Here is a 20,200-nt window from a genome sequence, read left to right on the forward strand (position 1 = left end):
GAAAGAGGCAAAGGTGGGTTTAACCCCAGCCAGTCATATGGCATCATCTGGTCCTAGAAATCCCTAAGGCCATTGGGTCATGATCATTCTCATTCGTAAAAGTCAGGGAGTATTGCCTGATTTACAGATATCTTACCTAAATTTCTTAATGGGGACTAGCCACGCCCCTCCACCCTCTCCTTGTACCAGGCAATTACCTCTGCAAGGGAAGCTATCACCACTGGCCTGATGTGCTTTTATTATTACATCTTTAACCACTATCAGTAAAGCACCCCATGCCTCCCACCCCAGTTGGTCCAGCAGAAGGGAAAGAGGGGAGCCGTGTGGAGCTCCCTGCTGGAACGCCAGAGCCAGCATTCCAATGACTTAGTCATTACGGTGCTCTCCCTTTAGTGCTGATTGTTCCCTCTTGGCCTTGGTCTTGTATCTCACAGCCGCTGCTTGACTCCCCACTGGGACTGTCAGCTCCTGCTGCTGGGGTGCTGGGAAGCTGGGAAAATACTTTGCATCTCTAGAGCACTTGCTACTCTTGAAGTGCTTCCTCATAATGACATCACTGAAGATATGCCATCCCCAGTTGCAACTTGGAAAGCATATAGCTTTCCACAATCACAACATCGAGATGGTGGGTTGAACACACCTTTGTGGGCTGACCTGGGAAGTGTTTCTTTCTTTCCTTTTTTAAAATACATTTATTTATTTATTTCCTTATGGCTGCATTGGGTCTTCGTTGCTGCACGTGGGCTTTGCCAAGTTGAGGTGAGAGGGGGCTACTCTTCGTTGCGTGCACGGGCTTCTCATTGCAGTGGCTTCTCTTGTTGCGGAGCACGGGCTCTAGGTGCACGGGCTTCAGTAGCTGTGGCATGCGGGTTCAGTAGTTGTGGCTTGCGGGCTCTAGAGCATGGTGTCCCCCTGCATTGGCAGGCAGACTCCCAATCACTGTGCCACCAGGGAAGGCCCTGGGAAGTGTTTCATTGGTACCATTTCTTCCATGGAGAAAGAGCTTCCCAATTCCAAAGAGTTCACGAATGAACTTTTGGAAAACAATCCAATTCTGAAATTGAAAACCTTCACCAGACCCTACAGGATTGCCATGAGGATCAAAGGACATAAAACATTTGATCCAGGTTAGGAAGGTGCAGTAAATGCAATGTCTTTTGGGTGCTGTGATTTTTATTTTCATTTTTTTAACATCTTTATTGGAGTATAATTGCTTTACAATGGTGTGTTAGTTTCTGCTTTATAACAAAGTGAATCAGCTATACATATACATATATCCCTGTATCTCCTCCCTCTTGCGTCTCCCTCCCACCCTCCCTATCCCACCCCTCTAGGTGGTCACAAAGCACCTAGCTGATCTCCCTGTGCTATGAGGCTGCTTCCCACTAGCTATCTGTTTTACATTTGGTAGTGTATATATGTCCATGCCACTCTCTCACTTCGTCCCAGCTTACCCTTCCCCCTCCCTGTGTCCTCAAGTCCATTCTCTATGTCAGCATCTTTATTCCTGTCCTGCCCCTAGGTTTTTCAGACCATTTTTTTTTTTTTTTTTTTTTTAGATTCCATATGTATGTGTTAGCATACGGTATTTGTTTTTCTCTTTCTGACTTACTTCACTCTGTATGACAGACTCTAGGTCCATCCACCTCACTACAAATAACTCAATTTTGTTTCTGTTTATGGCTGAGTAATATTCTATTGTATATATGTGCCACGTCTTCTTTACCCATTCATCTGTCAGTGGACACTTAGGTTGCTTTCATATCCTGGCTATTGTAAATAGTGCTGCAATGAACATTGTGGTACATGACTCTTTTTGAATTATGGTTTTCTCAAGGTATATGCCCAGTAGTGGGATTGCTGGGTCGTATGGTAGTTCTACTTTTTAGTTTTTTAAGGAACCTCCATACTGTTCTCCATAGTGGCTGTATCAATTTACATTCCCACCAACAGTGCAAGAGGGTTCCCTTTTCTCCACACCCTCTCCAGCATTTATTGTTTATAGATGTTTTGATGATGGCCATTCTGACTGGTGTGAGGTGATACCTCATTGTAGTTTTGATTTACATTTATCTAATGATTAGTGACGTTGAACATCCTTTCATGTGTTTGTTGGCAATCTATATATCTTCTTTGGAGAAATGTCTATTTTGGTCTTCTGCCCATTTTTGGATTGGGTTGTTTGTTTTTTTGATATTGAGCTTCATGAGCTGCTTGTAAATTTTGGAGATTAATCCTTTGTCAGTTGCTTCATTTGCAAATATTTTCTCCCATTCTGAGGGTTGTCTTTTCATCTTGTTTATGTTTTCCTTTGCTATGCAAAAGCTTTTAAGTTTCATTAGGTCCCATTTGTTTATTTTTGTTTTTATTTCCATTTCTGTAGGAAGTGGGTCAAGAAGGATCTTGCTGTGATTTATGTCATAGAGTGTTCTGCCTATGTTTTCTTCTAAGAGTTTTATAGTGTCTGGCCTTACATTTAGGTCTTTAATCCATTTTGAGTTTATTTTTGTGTATGGTGTTAGGGAGTGTTCTAATTTACAAATGCTAAAGGAACTTCTCTAGGCAGGAAACACAAGAGAAGGAAAAGACCTACAATAACAAACCCAAAACAATTAAGAAAACAGTAATAGGAGCATACATATCGATAACTACCTAAAATGTAAACGGATTAAATGCTCCAACCAAAAGACATAGACTAGCTGAATGGATATGAAAACAAGACCCTTATATATGCTGTCTACAAGAGACCCACTTCAGACCTAGGGACACATACAGACTGAAAGTGAGGGGATGGAAAAAGATATTCCATGCAAATGGAAATCAAAAGAAAGCTGGAGTAGCAATTCTCATATCAGACAAAATAGACTTTAAAATAAAGACTAGGGCTTCCCTGGTGGTGCAGTGGTTAAAAATCTGCCTGCCAATGCAGGGGACACAGGTTCGAGCCCTGGTCCAGGAAGACCCCACATGCCGTGGAGCAACTAAGCCCGTGTGCCACAACTACTAAGTCTGTGCTCTAGAGCCCGCGAGCCACAAGTAGTGAGCCCTCGTGCCACAACTACTGAAGCCTGTGTGCCTAGAGCCCATGCTCTGCAACAAGAGAAGCCAACGCAATGAGAAGCCTGCACACCGCAACGAAGAGCAGCCCCCGCTCGCCACAACTAGAGAAAGCCTGCACACAACGAAGACCCAACACAGCCAAAAATAAATTTTAAAAAATAATAATAAAAATAAAATAAAATAAAGACTATTACAAGAGACAAAGAAGGACACTACATAATGATCAAGGGATCAATCCAAGAAGAAGATATAACAATTATAAATATTTATGCACCCAACTTAGGAGCACCTCAATGCATAAGGCAAATGCTAACAGCCATAAAAGGGGAAATTGACAGTACACAATCATAGTATGGGACTTTAACACCCTACTTTCACCAATGGACAGATCATCCAAAATGAAAATAAATAAGGAAACACAAGCTTTAAATGATACATAAACAAGATGGACTTAATTGATATTTATAGGATATTCCATCCAAAAACAACAGAATACACTTTCTTCTCAAGTGCTCATGGAACATTCTCCAGGATAGATCATATATTGGGTCACAAATCAAGCCTTGGTAAATTTAAGAAAATTGAAATCATATCAAGTATCTTTTCTGACCACAACGCTATGAGAGTAGATATCAATTACAGGAAGAAATCTGTAAAAAATACAAACACATGGAGGCTAAACAATACACTACTAAATAACCAAGAGATCACTGAAGAAATCAAAGAGGAAATAAAAAAATACCTAGAAACAAATGACAATGAAAACACGACAACCCAAAACCTATGGGATGCAGCAAAAGCAGTTCTAAGAGGGATACAATCCTACCTCAAGAAACAAGAAACATCTCAAATAAACAACCCAACCTTACACCTAAAGCAATTAGAGAAAGAAGAACAAAAAAACCCCAAAGTTAGCAGAAGGAAAGAAATCATAAAGATCAGATCAGAAATAAATGAAAAAGAAATGAAGGAAACAATAGCAAAGATCAATAAAACTAAAAGCTGGTTCTTTGAGAAGATAAACAAAACTGATAAACCATTATCCAGACTCATCAAGAAAAACAGGGAGAAGACTCAAATCAATAGAATTAGAAATGAAAAAGGAGAAGTAACAACTGACACTGCAGAAATACAAAGGATCATGAGGGATTACTACAAGCAACTCTATGTCAATAAAATGGACAACCTGGAAGAAATGGACAAATTCTTAGAAAAGCACAACCTTCCGAGACTGAACCAGGAAGCAACAGAAAATGTAAACAGACCAATCACAAGCAGGGAAATTGTGATTTTTAATACTGTGATTTTGTGGTAAAGTGCTCTGATGGCTCGCTGGCACGGAGCATCATGACTGCCCCTGGGAGCTCAGTGGGTCAGCGTGATCTCTGAGAGAATCCCCTGGTTAAAGCGCGTGGCCGTGCAGGCACACACGCACAACGTGACGTGAAGACTTTTGCCGAGGGCGAAGGGAGGCAGAGGTGTGTCTCAATCAGCAGGCTTGATGCTTCAGAAGGAAGCAGCCCTAGAGCACCAGCTTTGCAGATGATTCTCCAAAGAATGCTGTGTATGCATAAACAGAGCCTCAGAGCCCATCAACTGATAACAGGAAATGTATAAGCCTCTGAGATGCTGCTGGCTGCTTTGTAAATGAAGTGAAAATAAAAAATAATTAGGGGGGGAATGGGGAGCAATTGATTTAATGGGTACAGAATGTTTGGGATGATGAAAAAGTTCTGGAAATGGATAGTGGAGATGGTTGCAGGACACAGAATATATTTAATGGTGCTGAATTGTATACTTAAAAATGGTTAAAGTGGTACATTTACATTGTATGTTATGTATATTTTACCACAATAAAAAAACTGGGAAAAAAATAAGTCAAGTCTCCTGTAAAGCAGTTGCAACAATGGATGAAATCAGGCTCACCTTAGTGCTAACGTGTAGCACCCTGGCTGGCGCTGGCTTTCTCTAAGAATGTAGGCGCCCTCCACGCCTCCGAGAAGCTCATCTGCCTGCTCTCGGGAGATGATCCCATGAAACCTGAGGAGAGACAAGACCATCTTTGTTCTGAACAGACCACATACCAATATGGACCGCAAAGAGCTACCTAAAAAAGATGGTGGGTCCACCTGGAATCTACAGCTCCCCATTTAAATGAAGAGGGGTGTGACTACTGCATACTTCCAGATGGGCTTGGACCCGGCTCTCAGCATGCACCCAAACAGATAATAAGCATGCAAGTAGGCAAGGCAACAGGAAGAACACCAGTCCACCTGGCTTTCTGCTATTGTCTTTGATCATAAGCTGAAAATTAAAGTTGTAACCAAAAGCCAGGTTATGGCTCCTCTTTCATCCATGGAGAAAAGCAAAAGAGCATTTACCAATTTGGCACTCTGCTCACTAGGTATTATCTTGATTTCAAATGAGCACGTACTGATTATCACCCTGCTTACTTCAGTGTGGGGTGTTGTTCATTTTAGAGACTCATTCTCTGGAAAGAATAGCCAGAAGTAATGAACAGTCTTCCATTCCTCTAAATTTTGAGAGCAATCACTTAGGGATGTGTTTGGAAAATGTACCTATTTTTCTTTTTTAAAGATAATGTTTATTTTTTCCCCTGCAATTTAAAAAGTAATACACATGCATGTAGAAAATTCGGTAGGATTGCAAGCTTGGCCAATAACTGCTTTGTTCTGGAGGGGATGTCTGGGACCTAGAGAGTGGACAGCGATGCCAGGGGAGAGGAGAACAGGACAGGAGTTAGGGACACACAACCAGCCAGCTCTCTCTGCTGCCCTAAAGCAAAGACAGCGGCTCACCTCTGTTATCAAGAGATTTGAGCAATCTGTGTTTCAGAGGAAGGTGGGACCTGGGTTGTGGCGGAGTGAGGCCAGGGCCAAGGGGTCCTGGGCTCCTGGGAGAGGGAACACCACCCTCTTTCTAGGATTACCCAATCTTAGGGAATTGGGGGGAATAAATTAGAGAAGAAGTTTTCTGGACAGAGAATCCCCTTTTACCTTCCTGAAAGGGAGAGGGGAGGGAGGGAAGCTGGCTACACAAGAAGTGCTGTTGTTTTTTTTCCGCAGGAATGCAAAGATTCTCAGAGGACACATGTACCAGGATAACATTTTGGAAAAAAATAAACCTATCACAATACTTACGTCCTAATCCCCTTCTATTCTTTACAACTAGACCTTACAAGCTGAAGCTTTAGTCCTAGGGAAGTGAGGTCAAACACTCTGGCCTGAGTTCTCAGATCAACTCTCAAAAGCCTAGGGCAGTGATAGCTTGGGAAAAAGGGGTGTTCTGGCTTCTCAAATTTTGGTTTTAAATCTTGAGAGCCAATGTATGGAGGTCTTGGAGCATCGCTTTTCCGGGGTGAGGATGAATGTGCTGTGTGACATAAGAGCAACCCTCCTGTCCAAAAGGAGACCAGTGTCCCCAGTTCTTTTGGGAGGGAGATTGGGAGAAATTTGGCCAGAACCCATGTTCAGTGGGTCTAAGCTGGGAGGTGGAGAAGACTCCTGTGCAGCAAGAGCTGGGGCTGGAGAAGGCTGGACATGGTTTGGGCAGAGACCTGAGGGGAGCCCTGCAGATCCCAGGCCATCGAGAGAGAGAGAGAGAGAGAGAGAGAGAGAGAGAGAGAGAGAGAGAGAGAGAGAGAGGTGGGAGGGACATGGAGAGGATAGAAGGGCAGAGGGCACTGGAAAGTTTCCCACATCAGAAAGGACAAAAGCTGGTGCCACAAGAGGTTTGAGACTGGGATGTCCAGGACACAACCTGACAGGGCAGGGCAGGGGGTGACCACAGCAGGAAGAGGCACACGCAGAGGAGGGCACAGAAACCTGACACCCCTGACCCAGGTCACTCTCTGGGGGGAGAAGGGCAAAAAAAAAAAAAAAAAAAATGGGAGAAGGAATATCCCAAATAGGCAGTTAACCTGAAAGCAGCTTTGTTTGAACTCCCTTGAATGGACGTGTTTCAGGGACGGCCAGCAGCAGATGTCAGGTGTCAAGAACTAAGTTAAATTCAATTGTTCAAAAGAAGAAAATGACAATCTTGTGCATCTGAAGACTGAAGACCCAGTGTGTGGCTCATCAGCCCCTTTAGGCATGGATTTAAAAGTACCCATCATGTATATATCTATGATCCCAACTTTTCAAAAAAAAAGAGCCTGCACAAAGACTGGGAAGAAAGAGATGAAGGGAAAAAAGTTAACAATGCTTCTCTTTCATGGTGGGGCTATGGTATTTTCCACCTTGTAGATTCCTATATGCTCTAATTTTCCCAAATTAATTGGGTATTAATTGACTAACTTTTTAAGAACAAAAGTAATACCTACCCACAGTGGGAAAATTCAAAATTCGAAAGTTAAAAGGCACAAAAGAAATAAAAATATAAACAGTAGAGAAATAAAAATTCCCTTTCCCTAATGGTATCTATTGAACACACTTTCTTGTGATTCTTTCTAGGAAAGAAATATGCATATGTTTCCTGAATAGAGCATGTCTTACTTTTTGAATGGAACAACAACAACAAAAACTTTCATTTTTAATAAAGAAAGGGAAACACAGAATATGAAGTTTTTAAGCTAACTCCCCTCTAATACAAAATGTTCCTTTTTTATGGTTAAGAAAATGTTTCTTTGGTCTCGTTTCACTCTATAGTTTATGTGGAACTGGGGGGAAGTTGGACTATGAGAACCAGAAGGTTATTCAACAAAACTTTTATGCAAAAAAGGGAAAGACAATAAATAGAGTTTCTTTTGGAATTCATGTACAAAAATGTTCTATTTGAGAAGTATATAATAGGTTTTCATTTTCTCTTTTTTTTTAAATTATTATATTTTTTAAAAATTTATTTATTTATTTATTTTTGGCTGTGTTGGGTCTTCGTTTCTGTGCAAGGGCTTTCTCTAGTTGTGGCAAGTGGGGGCCACTCTTCATCGCGGTGCGCGGGCCTCTCACTATCGCGGCCTCTCTTGTTGCGGAGCACAGGCTCCAGACGCGCAGGCTCAGCAATTGTGGCTCACGGGCCCAGTTGCTCCGCGGCATGTGGGATCCCCCCAGACCAGGGCTCGAACCCGTGTCCCCTGCATTGGCAGGCAGATTCTCAACCACTGTGCCACCAGGGAAGCCCCATTTTCTCTTTTTTAAATTAATTCTCTTTTCTTTTGCTCTATGAGCAAAATCCAAATCAGTATACTGAAGAAAAATAAGTCCTATTACAACCAGGTTAGATGTTAGGGACATGGGGGTGGAAGAGAGAGGAGGCCAGTGATGCAGGCAGGTATTCCAGAGCCCCCAGCTGAATTCCCAAGGCCGGGTGGGAAGGTTCAGAAACGCAGCCGTGGCAATTAGGAAGTGGCTGCTGAACTGGGACAAATAAGAGGGGTCATTAATCACGGAAGTGAAGCTCTGATGGGTAAGGGAATAGAGGAAGAAGGTTTTGGATTGGCTGGGAGAGCTTTGGGAGCTGAAAGAGACTTTAACCTTATAATGCCTCCAGGTGGGACATGGGAAGAAAATCGAATTGTGCATCTGACTGACATCTCCCCCGCTCCGCCTCTGCCCTTTGCTCTGTCTGGGTGGTTCTGCCTGCTGTGAGCTGTGTACCATGCCACAGCCCAAGACTGCCAGCTATTTTTATGGTAATGCGTATTCGCTTTGCAGTAGGTTTCTGAGAAAGTAAAACAAGAGATGAAATTAAGAGGAAAATGGGGGGCACTTCCCTGGCGGTCCAGTGGTTAAGACTTCGCCTTCCAATACAGGGGGTGCGGGTCCGATCCCTGGTCCGGGAGCTAAGATCCCACATGCCTTGTGGCCAAAAAACCAAAATATAAAACAGAAGCAATATTGTAACAAATTCAATAAAAACTAAAAATGGTCCACATTTAAATAAAAAAGAAAACCTTAAAAAAAAAAAAGAGGAAAATGGGGGAAATCATAATTATGGTATTAAGGCAATTTGGCTAATAGATCCATGTCAAGAGAAATCATCATTTTGGTTTTAGGAGACTGCAAGGAAATGGGACGACTTTCCTGAGTGTTACGTTTACTGAGGTAGATGAAAGTAAGGAATTCAGCCTCAGTTTACATTCTTCGACACCCTAGCTGTTTATATAGTATTGAAGTAGAAAGTGAAATGAAATACTAAGAGAGCCACAGTTATGGAAAATACCGCCTTACGCCTTACGTTTCAAGTACTTGCCAGGCACTCAGTAGCTGCTTTTGTGAGCAGGAGATAGTCTCCCTCCCACATTCATGAAGCCAAGCACCTGAATATTATAAGAAAATTCAGTACAAAGGGATCTGATTGCATTTATCCTTATTATTAAACTCTTGCACAATGGACATTTGATGAAGACTATATATATTGGAAAAATTTTAATATTTAATATTTAAATGACATAGGAAGTGACTACTTATTACATTATTAAAACAATGAATAGCATAATACGTACTCTCTTCCATAATATTTTGGTCTGTTTTCCACCTATATTGAAAAGAAGAAAAGTGTTAATAATGCATTTGAATTCAAATCAGATAGATAAAAATACTATTCAAATAAACAGAGCTAGAGTCCTGGGAATAATTTTATTCCAGTTTTTATTCCCCAAATCAGAGATCCAAGACACTGGAGTTAAGCAACACATTCCACTCTCTTGAGTAAAAATGACCTAGAATTGCCATATTTCTCTAATCATTAGGCTCAGTCCCCACCCAAACTCAATCACCCAATAAAAAAATTTTTGAAGGAAACACAGTGGGGCTTATTTTAATATTAAGGAATTTATAAAAGTATTACAAGGCTTCATCCTGAAGGATAGAACAAATACTTTTAGCATGAATAAAACACAAACATTTATTTCAATCTTCACCTAATTGTTTCATTATGTGTTTATAATAAAAATGGGGAGTGCACCCGGATTAAAAAATAAGTTTAATTTGGTCTCTTTCCCGATAAAATCAATATCCTAACATTCTTATTTTTTTTCATCCAATGGTGAATGGGCTGAAATTCACTTGACACCAGAGGTACAAGCTTTGGAGGATAAGATTTATGAGTTGATTGAAAAGCATAAACATTCCAGAAAAGATTTTTCAATCACATTTTGAGCCTTGGGGTTATCACATTGGATTTCTGCCACATATATGTGATAATCTACTTTCCTATGAACTTTGTTTTCTTACATTCAAGGTGTTGGAGTTGGTATGAAATTAACATGAATTCTCATGTTCAGCTTTTATTCTTCTAGTCTGATTCCAGGGACACTGAGAACATGTAGAGCTACATGAAGTTATGGATTTCATTGATGGTTATAACAGCAAGATCATGTTTATCTACTAGAGTAGAATATGAGCTGGGCAGCTACTTCATTTACAGTCATTTCTGTCTACAGTCAAATGGGCAGTTTTCTCAGCAGGGCACCGTGGTGGGATTTGAAGGCAGTTTCCTGGCCTATCTTTACTCTCCAAGGGATGCAGGGGACCTGAGTGGGCAGTAGGGAGGTATGGACTAGAGGAAAAGGTTCAAAAGGGGGAGCCGGGTCTCTGTGGATCATCTTGACAAGCCTGCCTTGGACAAGCCTAGCTGGCATAAAACTAATCATCTAGATACTTCTAAATGTGTTCACTCTTCCGTGCGTTTTACACCTGAAAAGCACTGAACCAAGAGAGGGCATTCATCACTCTTAATCTTTAAGGTTTGAAGCCTGCTGGGTGTCATTTATGAAGGAAGATCTAAATAATATGATTAATCGAAGCACAAAGTGTGTAAAAAGGCACCTTGTTATCTGATTACTCTACATTCTGGAAAGCTTTTGAATGTGAGTTGAACATTTTGTCATTTACATTGTTCTATTGGCTTTCACAGTTCTTTCTTACTCTCAGGATACTGTAGATAATGTGGCTGCAACACCAACATGCCATAGAAGAAAATTAGAATTTTAGAAAAGCTGATGGAAGTAGGTAATATATAATATGCAAGGTATCTCTCCTTTCTTTGAGAGTCAATGTTCCACATTTTTAAATGACTCCCTATTTATCAGGACAATTTTTTTTCCATCTTTTTGGCTGAGCCATAACACAGATTTGCAAATCTAGGTGTAGCTACCAACCCCATTCCCTTCCTCCATCCTCTTATCTTTCCAAAAGAGAAGGGTAATTTTTTTTTTTTTTTTTTTTTAATATGTGAAAGACAAGTTTATTTGCCTCCAAAGGACTCAGGTAATTTAGAGAAATTTAAAATACAGTTAGTTGGTAGGGGGAATCATCCCTAATCAGCAGCTGCCGAATAATCAAGCCTAACTACCCAGTTGGGCCTCAGAACACTGTTAACCTGTCTTTCCGTAAGAAAGAAACGACTACAGTTTTAATTATAATTTGGGGTTATCCATGTAGTCTGACCTTCTCCCTCACAACCCTTATTCCATGGAATACTGACTCTACCAGTTGAAAAGGAAAATATTTCCTTGAGATTAATAAAAAAACAAAAGGGTGGTAGACTATAATAAGAGAAGGGTAATTAATCTAATTTCCCAGATGGACAGCATGGTAGATGGAGCTTACTACTAACTCCTGGCGTGCAGGGAAGTAGTTAATTTAATTGACTCTTAAGAAGACAACAAATTGCTTTCAGTTCATCCATCACTCATAAAAATATATGGTACACTTATGTTCAGAGCTCTGTGCTCAGCCCTGTCATTGTTCGTGAAGTGATGACCTCACAGGTGTGAGAGGAAAGATATAAGGAGCTCAGGGGTGTTCTGTACTTGCAGTAAGAGGAAACACTTGAAAAATCTAACATAGGCCCCCAAATAGGGAAGTCAATATCTAGGGTGCCTTGAGGAATACCAAATAAGATCCTGCCTGCAGGACCCTTTGATCCAATTGAAGAACAAATCTGCATATGAAAACTGCAAGAAAATAAGAGCACTGAATTGTGTGGGAGAGACTACACATGGAATAGGGCCATACAATAGGTCCCAAATATTGCACAAAACGTATACTAGAATATTATTCTTTATTTAGCTGAAATTCAAATTTAACTAGGCATCCTGTTTTTATTTCATTTTTTCTAAATCTGGCAACCCTACATAGGGAGAGAGGAAATGTGGAAGTAAGAGAGAGCGAAGACAGAGGATGGGGGCAGTCATCTGATCACTGCTCCCACTATCCAGGCTGTTTTGATAGTGATCTGATTCAACCTCTCATCCCTGTGTTGTCTCCGTTGCTCTTAAAGAAAACATAGCTTCCTCGTTAATGTTAAAGAGAGAGAGAATGGCTGGGATAAAAAAAAAAATACAACCATCACCTCTTCCTTTCCTAAACTTTTGCTCACAGGAATCTAAACATAGTCCTTCTCTCCACCGTTCACTAAGCTTTTAACCAGTCAAGAGCTTAATATAAGTTAAATGACCCCAGAAAAATCATAGAATGTGCACATTTTTTTAAGGCGGATAATTTTGGATCCTCAGATCCAGACAAAATACAGTCGGCTGATGTCAGGGCTCCAAAGGACAAGGGACCTGACTAGAGAAACTAGAGCCTCTACCCTGTGATGGAGTATTGCCTTAAAGGAGCCTGACTCTCTCCAGGTGCTGCCCCACATTAGACACTGATGGAGTCAGGACCCACCTGTGAAATGCAGATTTGTTTTATTAAAGAAGCCGTAGCGTTGAATTTCAATTTCCAGGTGTATGAGATTCTCTTCAGTGAATGAGACAGAGGACAATTGATAAATAAAAAGTAAGGCAGCTCAGAAGTTCTTGCATTTTCATTGAGAATTATGCTTGTTAAAGTCAGGCAACTTGACAAAAAATGGAGGGCTAAATTTAGGTAGTCATGTGGATTCAGGAAGGGACAAAAATGTAACATATCCAAACATGAAGGAAAGTTGGTTCTGGAACTTCCCTGCCACTGTGATTATCCTAGGATAACCCATCACCTTGGTGAAACTGGTCATTGAGGATTTGATTAACAGAAATCGGACCTGCAATGCCTGCTCTTGGGGTTTAGTGATCCAGCTCCAAGAAGTGAAAGAAGCCCACCCTTTTCAGGACAGAAAAGTAATAATTTGTATACATATTGCTGGATCTTCCAATACTGGATCCTTTCATGATCTACCTGGTCCTGAAAGGAACACCTCTTTTTGCAAAAGGAGGATACCAAGTAGATCGGTGAGCAAACAAACACCTGAAATGGGTCCTGCCCAAGACACAGGTGAATTTGGTGTGTGTGGTGTGACTGTGAAGAATGGTGGCTGATTCTTTTTATAAATATAACTGAACATCATATTCTAAGTGAGCATCATGTACAGGAGAATAGTCCCTCAAGGTAGGTAATACATGACACTGATGTCACTGTTGATGAGAACACTTTTGGAATTCCTCTTTTGGAACTGCCTTAAGAATCGCTACCCTTTTTCTTGGATATACTTACAGCTGCTTTTCTCAAAGTGTGGTCTGGTCATTCAAAACAGAAACTTCAGGATGCTCGTTAAAGACTGCAGGATCCTGATCCCTTCCTCAGACAAACTGAATCAGAATTACTTAGGGTGGGGCTTTAATGTGTTATTTAATCAAGTTCCCCTGGATGATATTTAAGCATACACTAATGTTTCAGAATCACCTGGTAAATAGAAACATACATTTATTTTTTGAGAACGGATTTAAGAGTGGATGTTATTGTGGCAAACAGGTATAAGTTATTCAGAGCCAAATTCAGTAAATAGGGTGAGTGATCCGACTTGGAAACACATCTGAGACAAAAATGGGGCATGATCCTAAGATACTAAGATTTGCACTGTGACTTAATCTGAAGGTTCTTTAGAAGAGCATTCTCAGCACACTCTAGGCAATGGGAAATTGGTGGAATAAAAGCACAGCTTCCCAAGATGACTGATTGGAAAGGGACCACCCTCATGTAATATATGTTGAACTATTTCATGACTTTATAGTCACACCTCATATGTAATTATTGCCAGTACTGTGACTACTGAAGATGGTTTTTGTCCTGTCTAGCCCTGTCCATACAATGCACCCAACCCCGCTCAACAGTCCATCGTTTTTTGTATGTTCTTATTTTAAGATCCTGAACTTTCTTTTAATAAACTAAAGGTGGATCACAAGATGGTTGAAAGGGTAGGATCTACACTCAGACTGCCTGTCTTTGAGGCCAGATCAGTGTGTCCATAAGCAGGTTACTAATCTCTCTGTTACTCAGTTTCCTCATCTTTAAAATGGGGATGATAACAAAAATACCTGCTTCACTGAGTTGTTGTAATAACTAAGTGAGTAAATACATGCAACATGGTTGCAACAGTGCCTGGAGTACAGAGATATTCAATGAATATTAGCTATTACTGGTGCCCAGAGAGACCCTCCTGTGTAGAGAAGGAAGAGGTAGGTCCATTATTTTCTGTGCTCTTAAAGCTCCTTTTACTGATCTCTGCTGAAAAACTTGACATCTCACCATATTTTAAATCTTTACTGGGCTGGTTCTACTCTAACTATTCTGTGAGTGTTTTGAAGCAGCCATTTTCCTCTTCATCATCATTGTATTCCTAGGATTTCACCTGATGTCAGGCACAGAGTGAATGCAGGCACCTCTTGTTATCTGAATCAAATCCATTCCTAAAAATGTGTTGGGCAGCAGAGTTTCAAATAGCAAGAGCCTATATATTCCATTATTTTAAATGGAAGAAAATAATAATTCATTCTTAGAGCATCCAAAAATATCAATGTCCCAGATATTACTAAAATTCTTTTAAATAATTATATAACAATCTGATAAGAATTTCTGCATAATATAAAATATTTAAATGCCAATTATGTAATTGTTTAACACTTCATGATGTAATTAATAGGTATGTTGATGTACAGTCCTCAGCTGAACAGAATAGGAATTTCATTATCCTTCTACACTGAGCATGTTCTATAATAAAAATAAACAATGAAATAATATTGTCAAAGATTTGAAAGATACTATCTAAATCAGGCCTGAATTGGTAGTGCCCCCAGGTACCTGGCCCAAACAAATACTGAGGAGCTAAACCCTCAGGGGAAAAGTGGGGGGAGTTATGGGTATAATGCGCAATGTTTAAACAGGAGGTGGAGCGGGAGGACTCTGAGGTATGAGAGGAGCCCCTCTTCCATCACCTAGCTTTCCTGCTACTCAACGTGGGATCTGGGGACCGGCAGCATTGGCATCACCTTGGAGCTCGTGAGAAATGCAGAATGTGCGTTTCGAAGGGGAGTCATATACACATTAAAGTTTGAGAAGCCGTCACGCATAGGAGAACTTGTGATAGCAGGTTTTTAACTGGGAGAATGATGTTGGCTAAAACCTTCTGTACATTGTTACAGCAAATATTCGGAGAGTGATTGTTCTGAGAGCAAAGGGTGCCTGTACTCGTTAAACGTTTGCAGAATGAGACAAAGATCATGAATGAAGAGCCCCACTGTCAGTTCAATTGCTGTGTGACCCTGAATAGGTTATTAAACTTCTCGGCGTCTCATTTCCCTCGATTTTCAATAAAACTGGAGTTATAAAAACGTACTATTTTAATAAGGCTCTTTCAAAGATTAGGTGAGATAATGCATGTAAAAACCGGTAGGGCTTGGAACGTTGTGGTAATAGGCTAACATTTACTGAGTGGCTATTCTGTGCCAGGAACGGTCCTTAGGGTTTCACGTGTTGATCTCATTTAAGCCTCCAAACAAACCTATGAGGGAAGTGAGTGCGATTATTTTACACAAAGCCCTCAAATAACTAGCTTGAGGTCATAGATCTAGTAAGTGGCTTTGGACTCAGCACACATACCTTTAACTACAATACTGTGCTTCCCAGCTTCTCCAGAGCAGATGCCAATCAATGTTGATGGCTTCATTGGCTAGCAAAATTCTACGGACTGGTTTCAGACTGAATTATCTGAATTGTCCTTGATTTTTCTTTGCCAGGACTGAACACCTTAAAATCTCCTTCGACTTCTGTCAATGAGTTAACAAATGTGAACTTGGAATAAATTTGCCTAGATGTTGTGATATTTTGGGTCTCTCAATGATTTCCCTGTGATTTAGAATTAAATGTATTCCAAACTACCTGGTTTGTTTTTCAATTTACTCTTCTAATTTTAAGGAAAAATTCTCAGCATTTTGCAAAGCTTGAAAGAACAGTAGGGTGACAGCTGCATAGTGAGAGACAGGAAGCATAAGCCTTAAATGAGTTTGCTTTATAGTCAGATTATCATTGCCTAGATAAACACAAGTTCTTTTATATTTAACACAAAGGCATTTAAAGAATATTGTGAGTCCCCTGTAAACAAGGTTTCCAATTACTGAAAAAACTAAGCTTTTATAATCCCTCAGCAGCTGGTATGTGTTAAGTTTTTGCCTAATAGAAATAATTTAAAAACCCAATTTAGCAACCTCCTACACAGGGCAGCTAGACTGCTGGATTCTCTAAGATACAGATCAAGTGTAGGAGAAAAGGCTTTTGATGGGGGGATTTGTATTCGTGATACTGGGGCAATTTCATCCAGAAAAAAATAAATATGGATTATTCCCTTCTAATTAGAAATCAAAGATCTCTATTGAAAGGGAGAGAAAGAAAATGCAAGTACTGAAATTTACATTCTTGTGGTCAGATTGCATAGTATAGAATGAAAATTGAGTAAACTTGAAATCTCCGGTTTCTTTTCTTTAGTTTTCCTCATGGCATTACTTTAACCTTTCCAGGATTCTGATGGCGTGCTGACGAGGTGCATTCCTTCCTGTCTCGATTAGAGTGTATTATAAAAAATCTACTGGCCAGTCTTTCTGTAATAAACCTCTTTAAAGATTACCAATGGTTTTCCTAAGTTATGTAAGTACCCACAAGTCGGGCGCCTTAGTAACCTGCTATAAACATTCTGCTAACATGTAGATGCGCACAATATCAGGTTGCGTGCTCAGGACCAAGGCAGTTTCCATTCATTTGGTTTGTTTTCTGCCTTCTTCTCCTTTTTTTCTCATATTTTTCCAGGAATTATGATTTAAAAATCAGTGATAATATTAGAACAATTAAAAAGACTTTTCATAGACCAGTGGTTTTCAACTGGGAGGGGAGGTGTTTTTTATTCCCCAGGAGATATTTGGCCACGTCTGGAGACAGTTTTGATTGTCATGACTAGGGGGAGGGTGCCACTGACATTCAGCGGGTGGGAGTCCAGGGATGGTGGTAAACATCCTACAATACACAGGTCAGCACACCCAAAACGTCTATAATGCTGAGGTTGAGAAACCCTACTTTAGACTAAAAGGACTTTGAACTCTTGAGTATTCCCAAGGAAGATTAGTAAAAAACATTCTTTTAACTAAAATGCAAATAAGCAGCAAATACTTTAAAAACATAAAATAAAATGGAGTAAAAGGAAGGTAAGAGGTAATACTTGTTTTTGATAATACTGATAATTTATAAGAGCAGCTTTTAAGAAAAGACAGAAATACCTCCAACTACTCAGGGAAATAGCTCAGATAAATACAAAATTTAATAGACTAACAGCTCAATCAGATTAATAAGGGAACCAACCTCCCTCCCCCCTTGGAAAAATTATAAACAATCTAAAATATGAAAAACACTAAAGAAAAAAATTTAAGATATTATTCAAGAATATCAACCACGATATGCATACACGTGAACTAATCGATATATATACACTACCGAATGTAAAACAGTTAGCTAGTGGGAAGCAGCAGCATAGCACAGGGAGATCAGCTGGGTGCTTTGTGACCACCTAGAGGGGTGGGATAGGGAGGGTGGGAGAGAGACGCAAGAGGGAGGGGATATGGGGATATATGTATGCATATGACTGATTCACTTTGTTGTGCAACAGAAACTAACACAGTATTGTGAAGCAATTATACTCTAATAAAGATCTATTTAAAAATAAATAAATAAATAAATCCCTTACACCATGGGACTCCACACCACAGCATGTTGCTTTGAAACTATGCCCTGATCCCTGGGTTGGAAACAAAACTTCCACCACTCACGCTCCCAGTGTTAGAGAGTGCACCCCGGGGAGGTGAAGCATTGAATGGCTGTCTAGTACCTCAGTGATGTCCTGATTTCCCAGGTTTAGTTATATAAGCACCTATACAAAACAAGCATCATAAAAGAGGAAGGTGAATTGCCCAAATTCCTTATATTTGGATTTGAAAAGTACTGGAAGGGTAACTACACCCAGACACACATCCATACAAATACCCATGCCTTGCACATTCAGCCCTTTGCTCCTGGTTCTGGTTTTCTCCAGGTTCAGACCTACTGACCCTGACCCAGAACCCCACTGAGGGCACAGTCCAGGAGGAGCGGAGAAGGAGCCAACACTTAACAGGTGTCTTCAGTGTGTGTGCTTCAGTTCTCCCAACAGGTAAGTTATGTAGAGATTGGCGTTCCTAGTCCACAGATGAGAAGAAGAAAGCCCCTGTGACTACATCACCTGAAGATCACACAGCGGCGTGGAGCTGAATCCAAACCAACATCTGATTGACACCAGAGCCCATAATCTTCTCCTACACCAAGAGGAAGGGAAATTGTCCAGGGAACAAAAGAGATGGTGCACTCACAGAAAACACCGACTCTGCTGTAATAGGTGGGTTGATCTTCAGTTGTTAAACCCCTCAACCTGCCCATTCTGGAGACCTGGGTGGGCTGACTGTTACAGGAATACAGTAAGTCCCTTACATACGAACCTTCAAGTTGCGAACTCTCAAAAATGCGAACGTGCATCTGGTTCCAGCAAGGAACCAGAACCTGTGCCATCAGCGTCAGGCGTGAGTGAAACTGCAGCTTGCCCTTCGTCTCCAATTGCTGACGATCCTTCAGCTCTACCATCTCCCACCTCCTCTCCCTCCTCCAGTCAGTAACTCTTCTTGCCTGTTCACTTGATGCCAGCCCCTGTATGCCAGCTGTTGTACTGTACTACTGTACTTTTCAAGGTACTGTACTGTAAGACTAAAAATGTTTTATTTTTTGTTTGCTTGTTTTTTATGTTTTATTTGTGTGAAAAGTATTACAAACCTATTACAGTACAGTATATATAGCCGAGTGTGTTAGTTGGGTACCTAGGCTAACTTTGTTGGACTTACGAACAAATTGGACTTACGAATGTGCCCTCATTACGGAACTCGTTCGTATGTAGGGAACTTACTGGTATCTGTTCACCACATCTGATGGTCAACCTCCTTTTCTCCCCATGCCAGTGAATGGTACTACTCAGGGCATCACCCACCCAGTGCCCAAGCCAGAAATTGTCATCCCAGATTCCTTCCTCTTTCCCAACCCCACTGTCATTAAGTCCTGTCCATTGTATGTAATTTCTTAATTGCTCTTGAAATGCTCTCTCTTTTTCCTCATGTTCACTGCACTACATGGTCACCTGGACCACTGAAATTGTCTTTTTACAGGTCTCCCTGTCTGCAGTTTAATCATCTTCCAAGTTATCTTTCACACTGAGGGCAGAAAATGCAGATCTCATTGTGTTACTCTCTGCTCCAAATTTTTCACTGCCATGTGGTCAAAACCACACAACTTAGTGGGGCCTTCCCAGACTATTCAACTTGAAAGTGGCGCCTCCTTTCTTTGGCATATCCCATATCTCTTCTCTGGTTTATTTTTTTCCACTACATTTATCATCATCTGAGATACTATATATTTTAATTGTGTGCTTTTTGCCAGTCTCTCCCATTCAAATAGAAACTACACAAGGGCAGAGATTTTTGTGTTTTGCTTGCTGCTGTATCTCCAGAGTCTAGAACAGAGCTGGTATATAGTAGGTGCTCAATAAATATTTATTGAGTGAATAAATGAATAGTATACAGAATCTTCCTTTCTTTAATTAGTAATCTTTTGATGTTCCAACTTCCTGCTTTTTTCTTTTTCTTTTTTTTTTTTTGCGAAAACTCCTATATATCCCGGCTCCTCCCTTACTTCTTCAGAGCAGTCCCTCAGAGCCATCTGAGAGGCTGTCTCCCGGGCTTAAGTCCTCAGTTTGTCTGCCAAATAAAAAATAATTCTCAACTTTTAGGCTGTGCATTTTTTTCAGTCGACAGTCCTTAGCACACACACTCTTGCTCCACCACATCCTCGTTCCCCAA

General features: G+C 40.6%; 1 protein-coding gene across 2 annotated transcripts in view; it reads right to left on the reverse strand.

Moving 5' to 3' along the window:
* The window catches only part of CHN2 (chimerin 2), a 325,324-nt gene that overhangs the window by 116,837 nt on the left and 188,287 nt on the right, over positions 1-20,200 (reverse strand). For both annotated transcript variants that reach the window (XM_059933677.1, XM_059933676.1), the window contains exons 4-5: positions 9,524-9,555; positions 4,987-5,100 (exon numbers count right to left, since the gene is read on the reverse strand). In XM_059933677.1, the coding sequence (XP_059789660.1) occupies positions 4,987-5,100; positions 9,524-9,555 (146 nt within the window). The remainder of the gene's footprint in view (positions 1-4,986; positions 5,101-9,523; positions 9,556-20,200) is intronic.

The sequence above is a fragment of the Balaenoptera ricei genome, chromosome 9 (assembly GCF_028023285.1).
Source record: "Balaenoptera ricei isolate mBalRic1 chromosome 9, mBalRic1.hap2, whole genome shotgun sequence".
NCBI classification, from domain to species: Eukaryota; Metazoa; Chordata; class Mammalia; order Artiodactyla; family Balaenopteridae; genus Balaenoptera; species Balaenoptera ricei.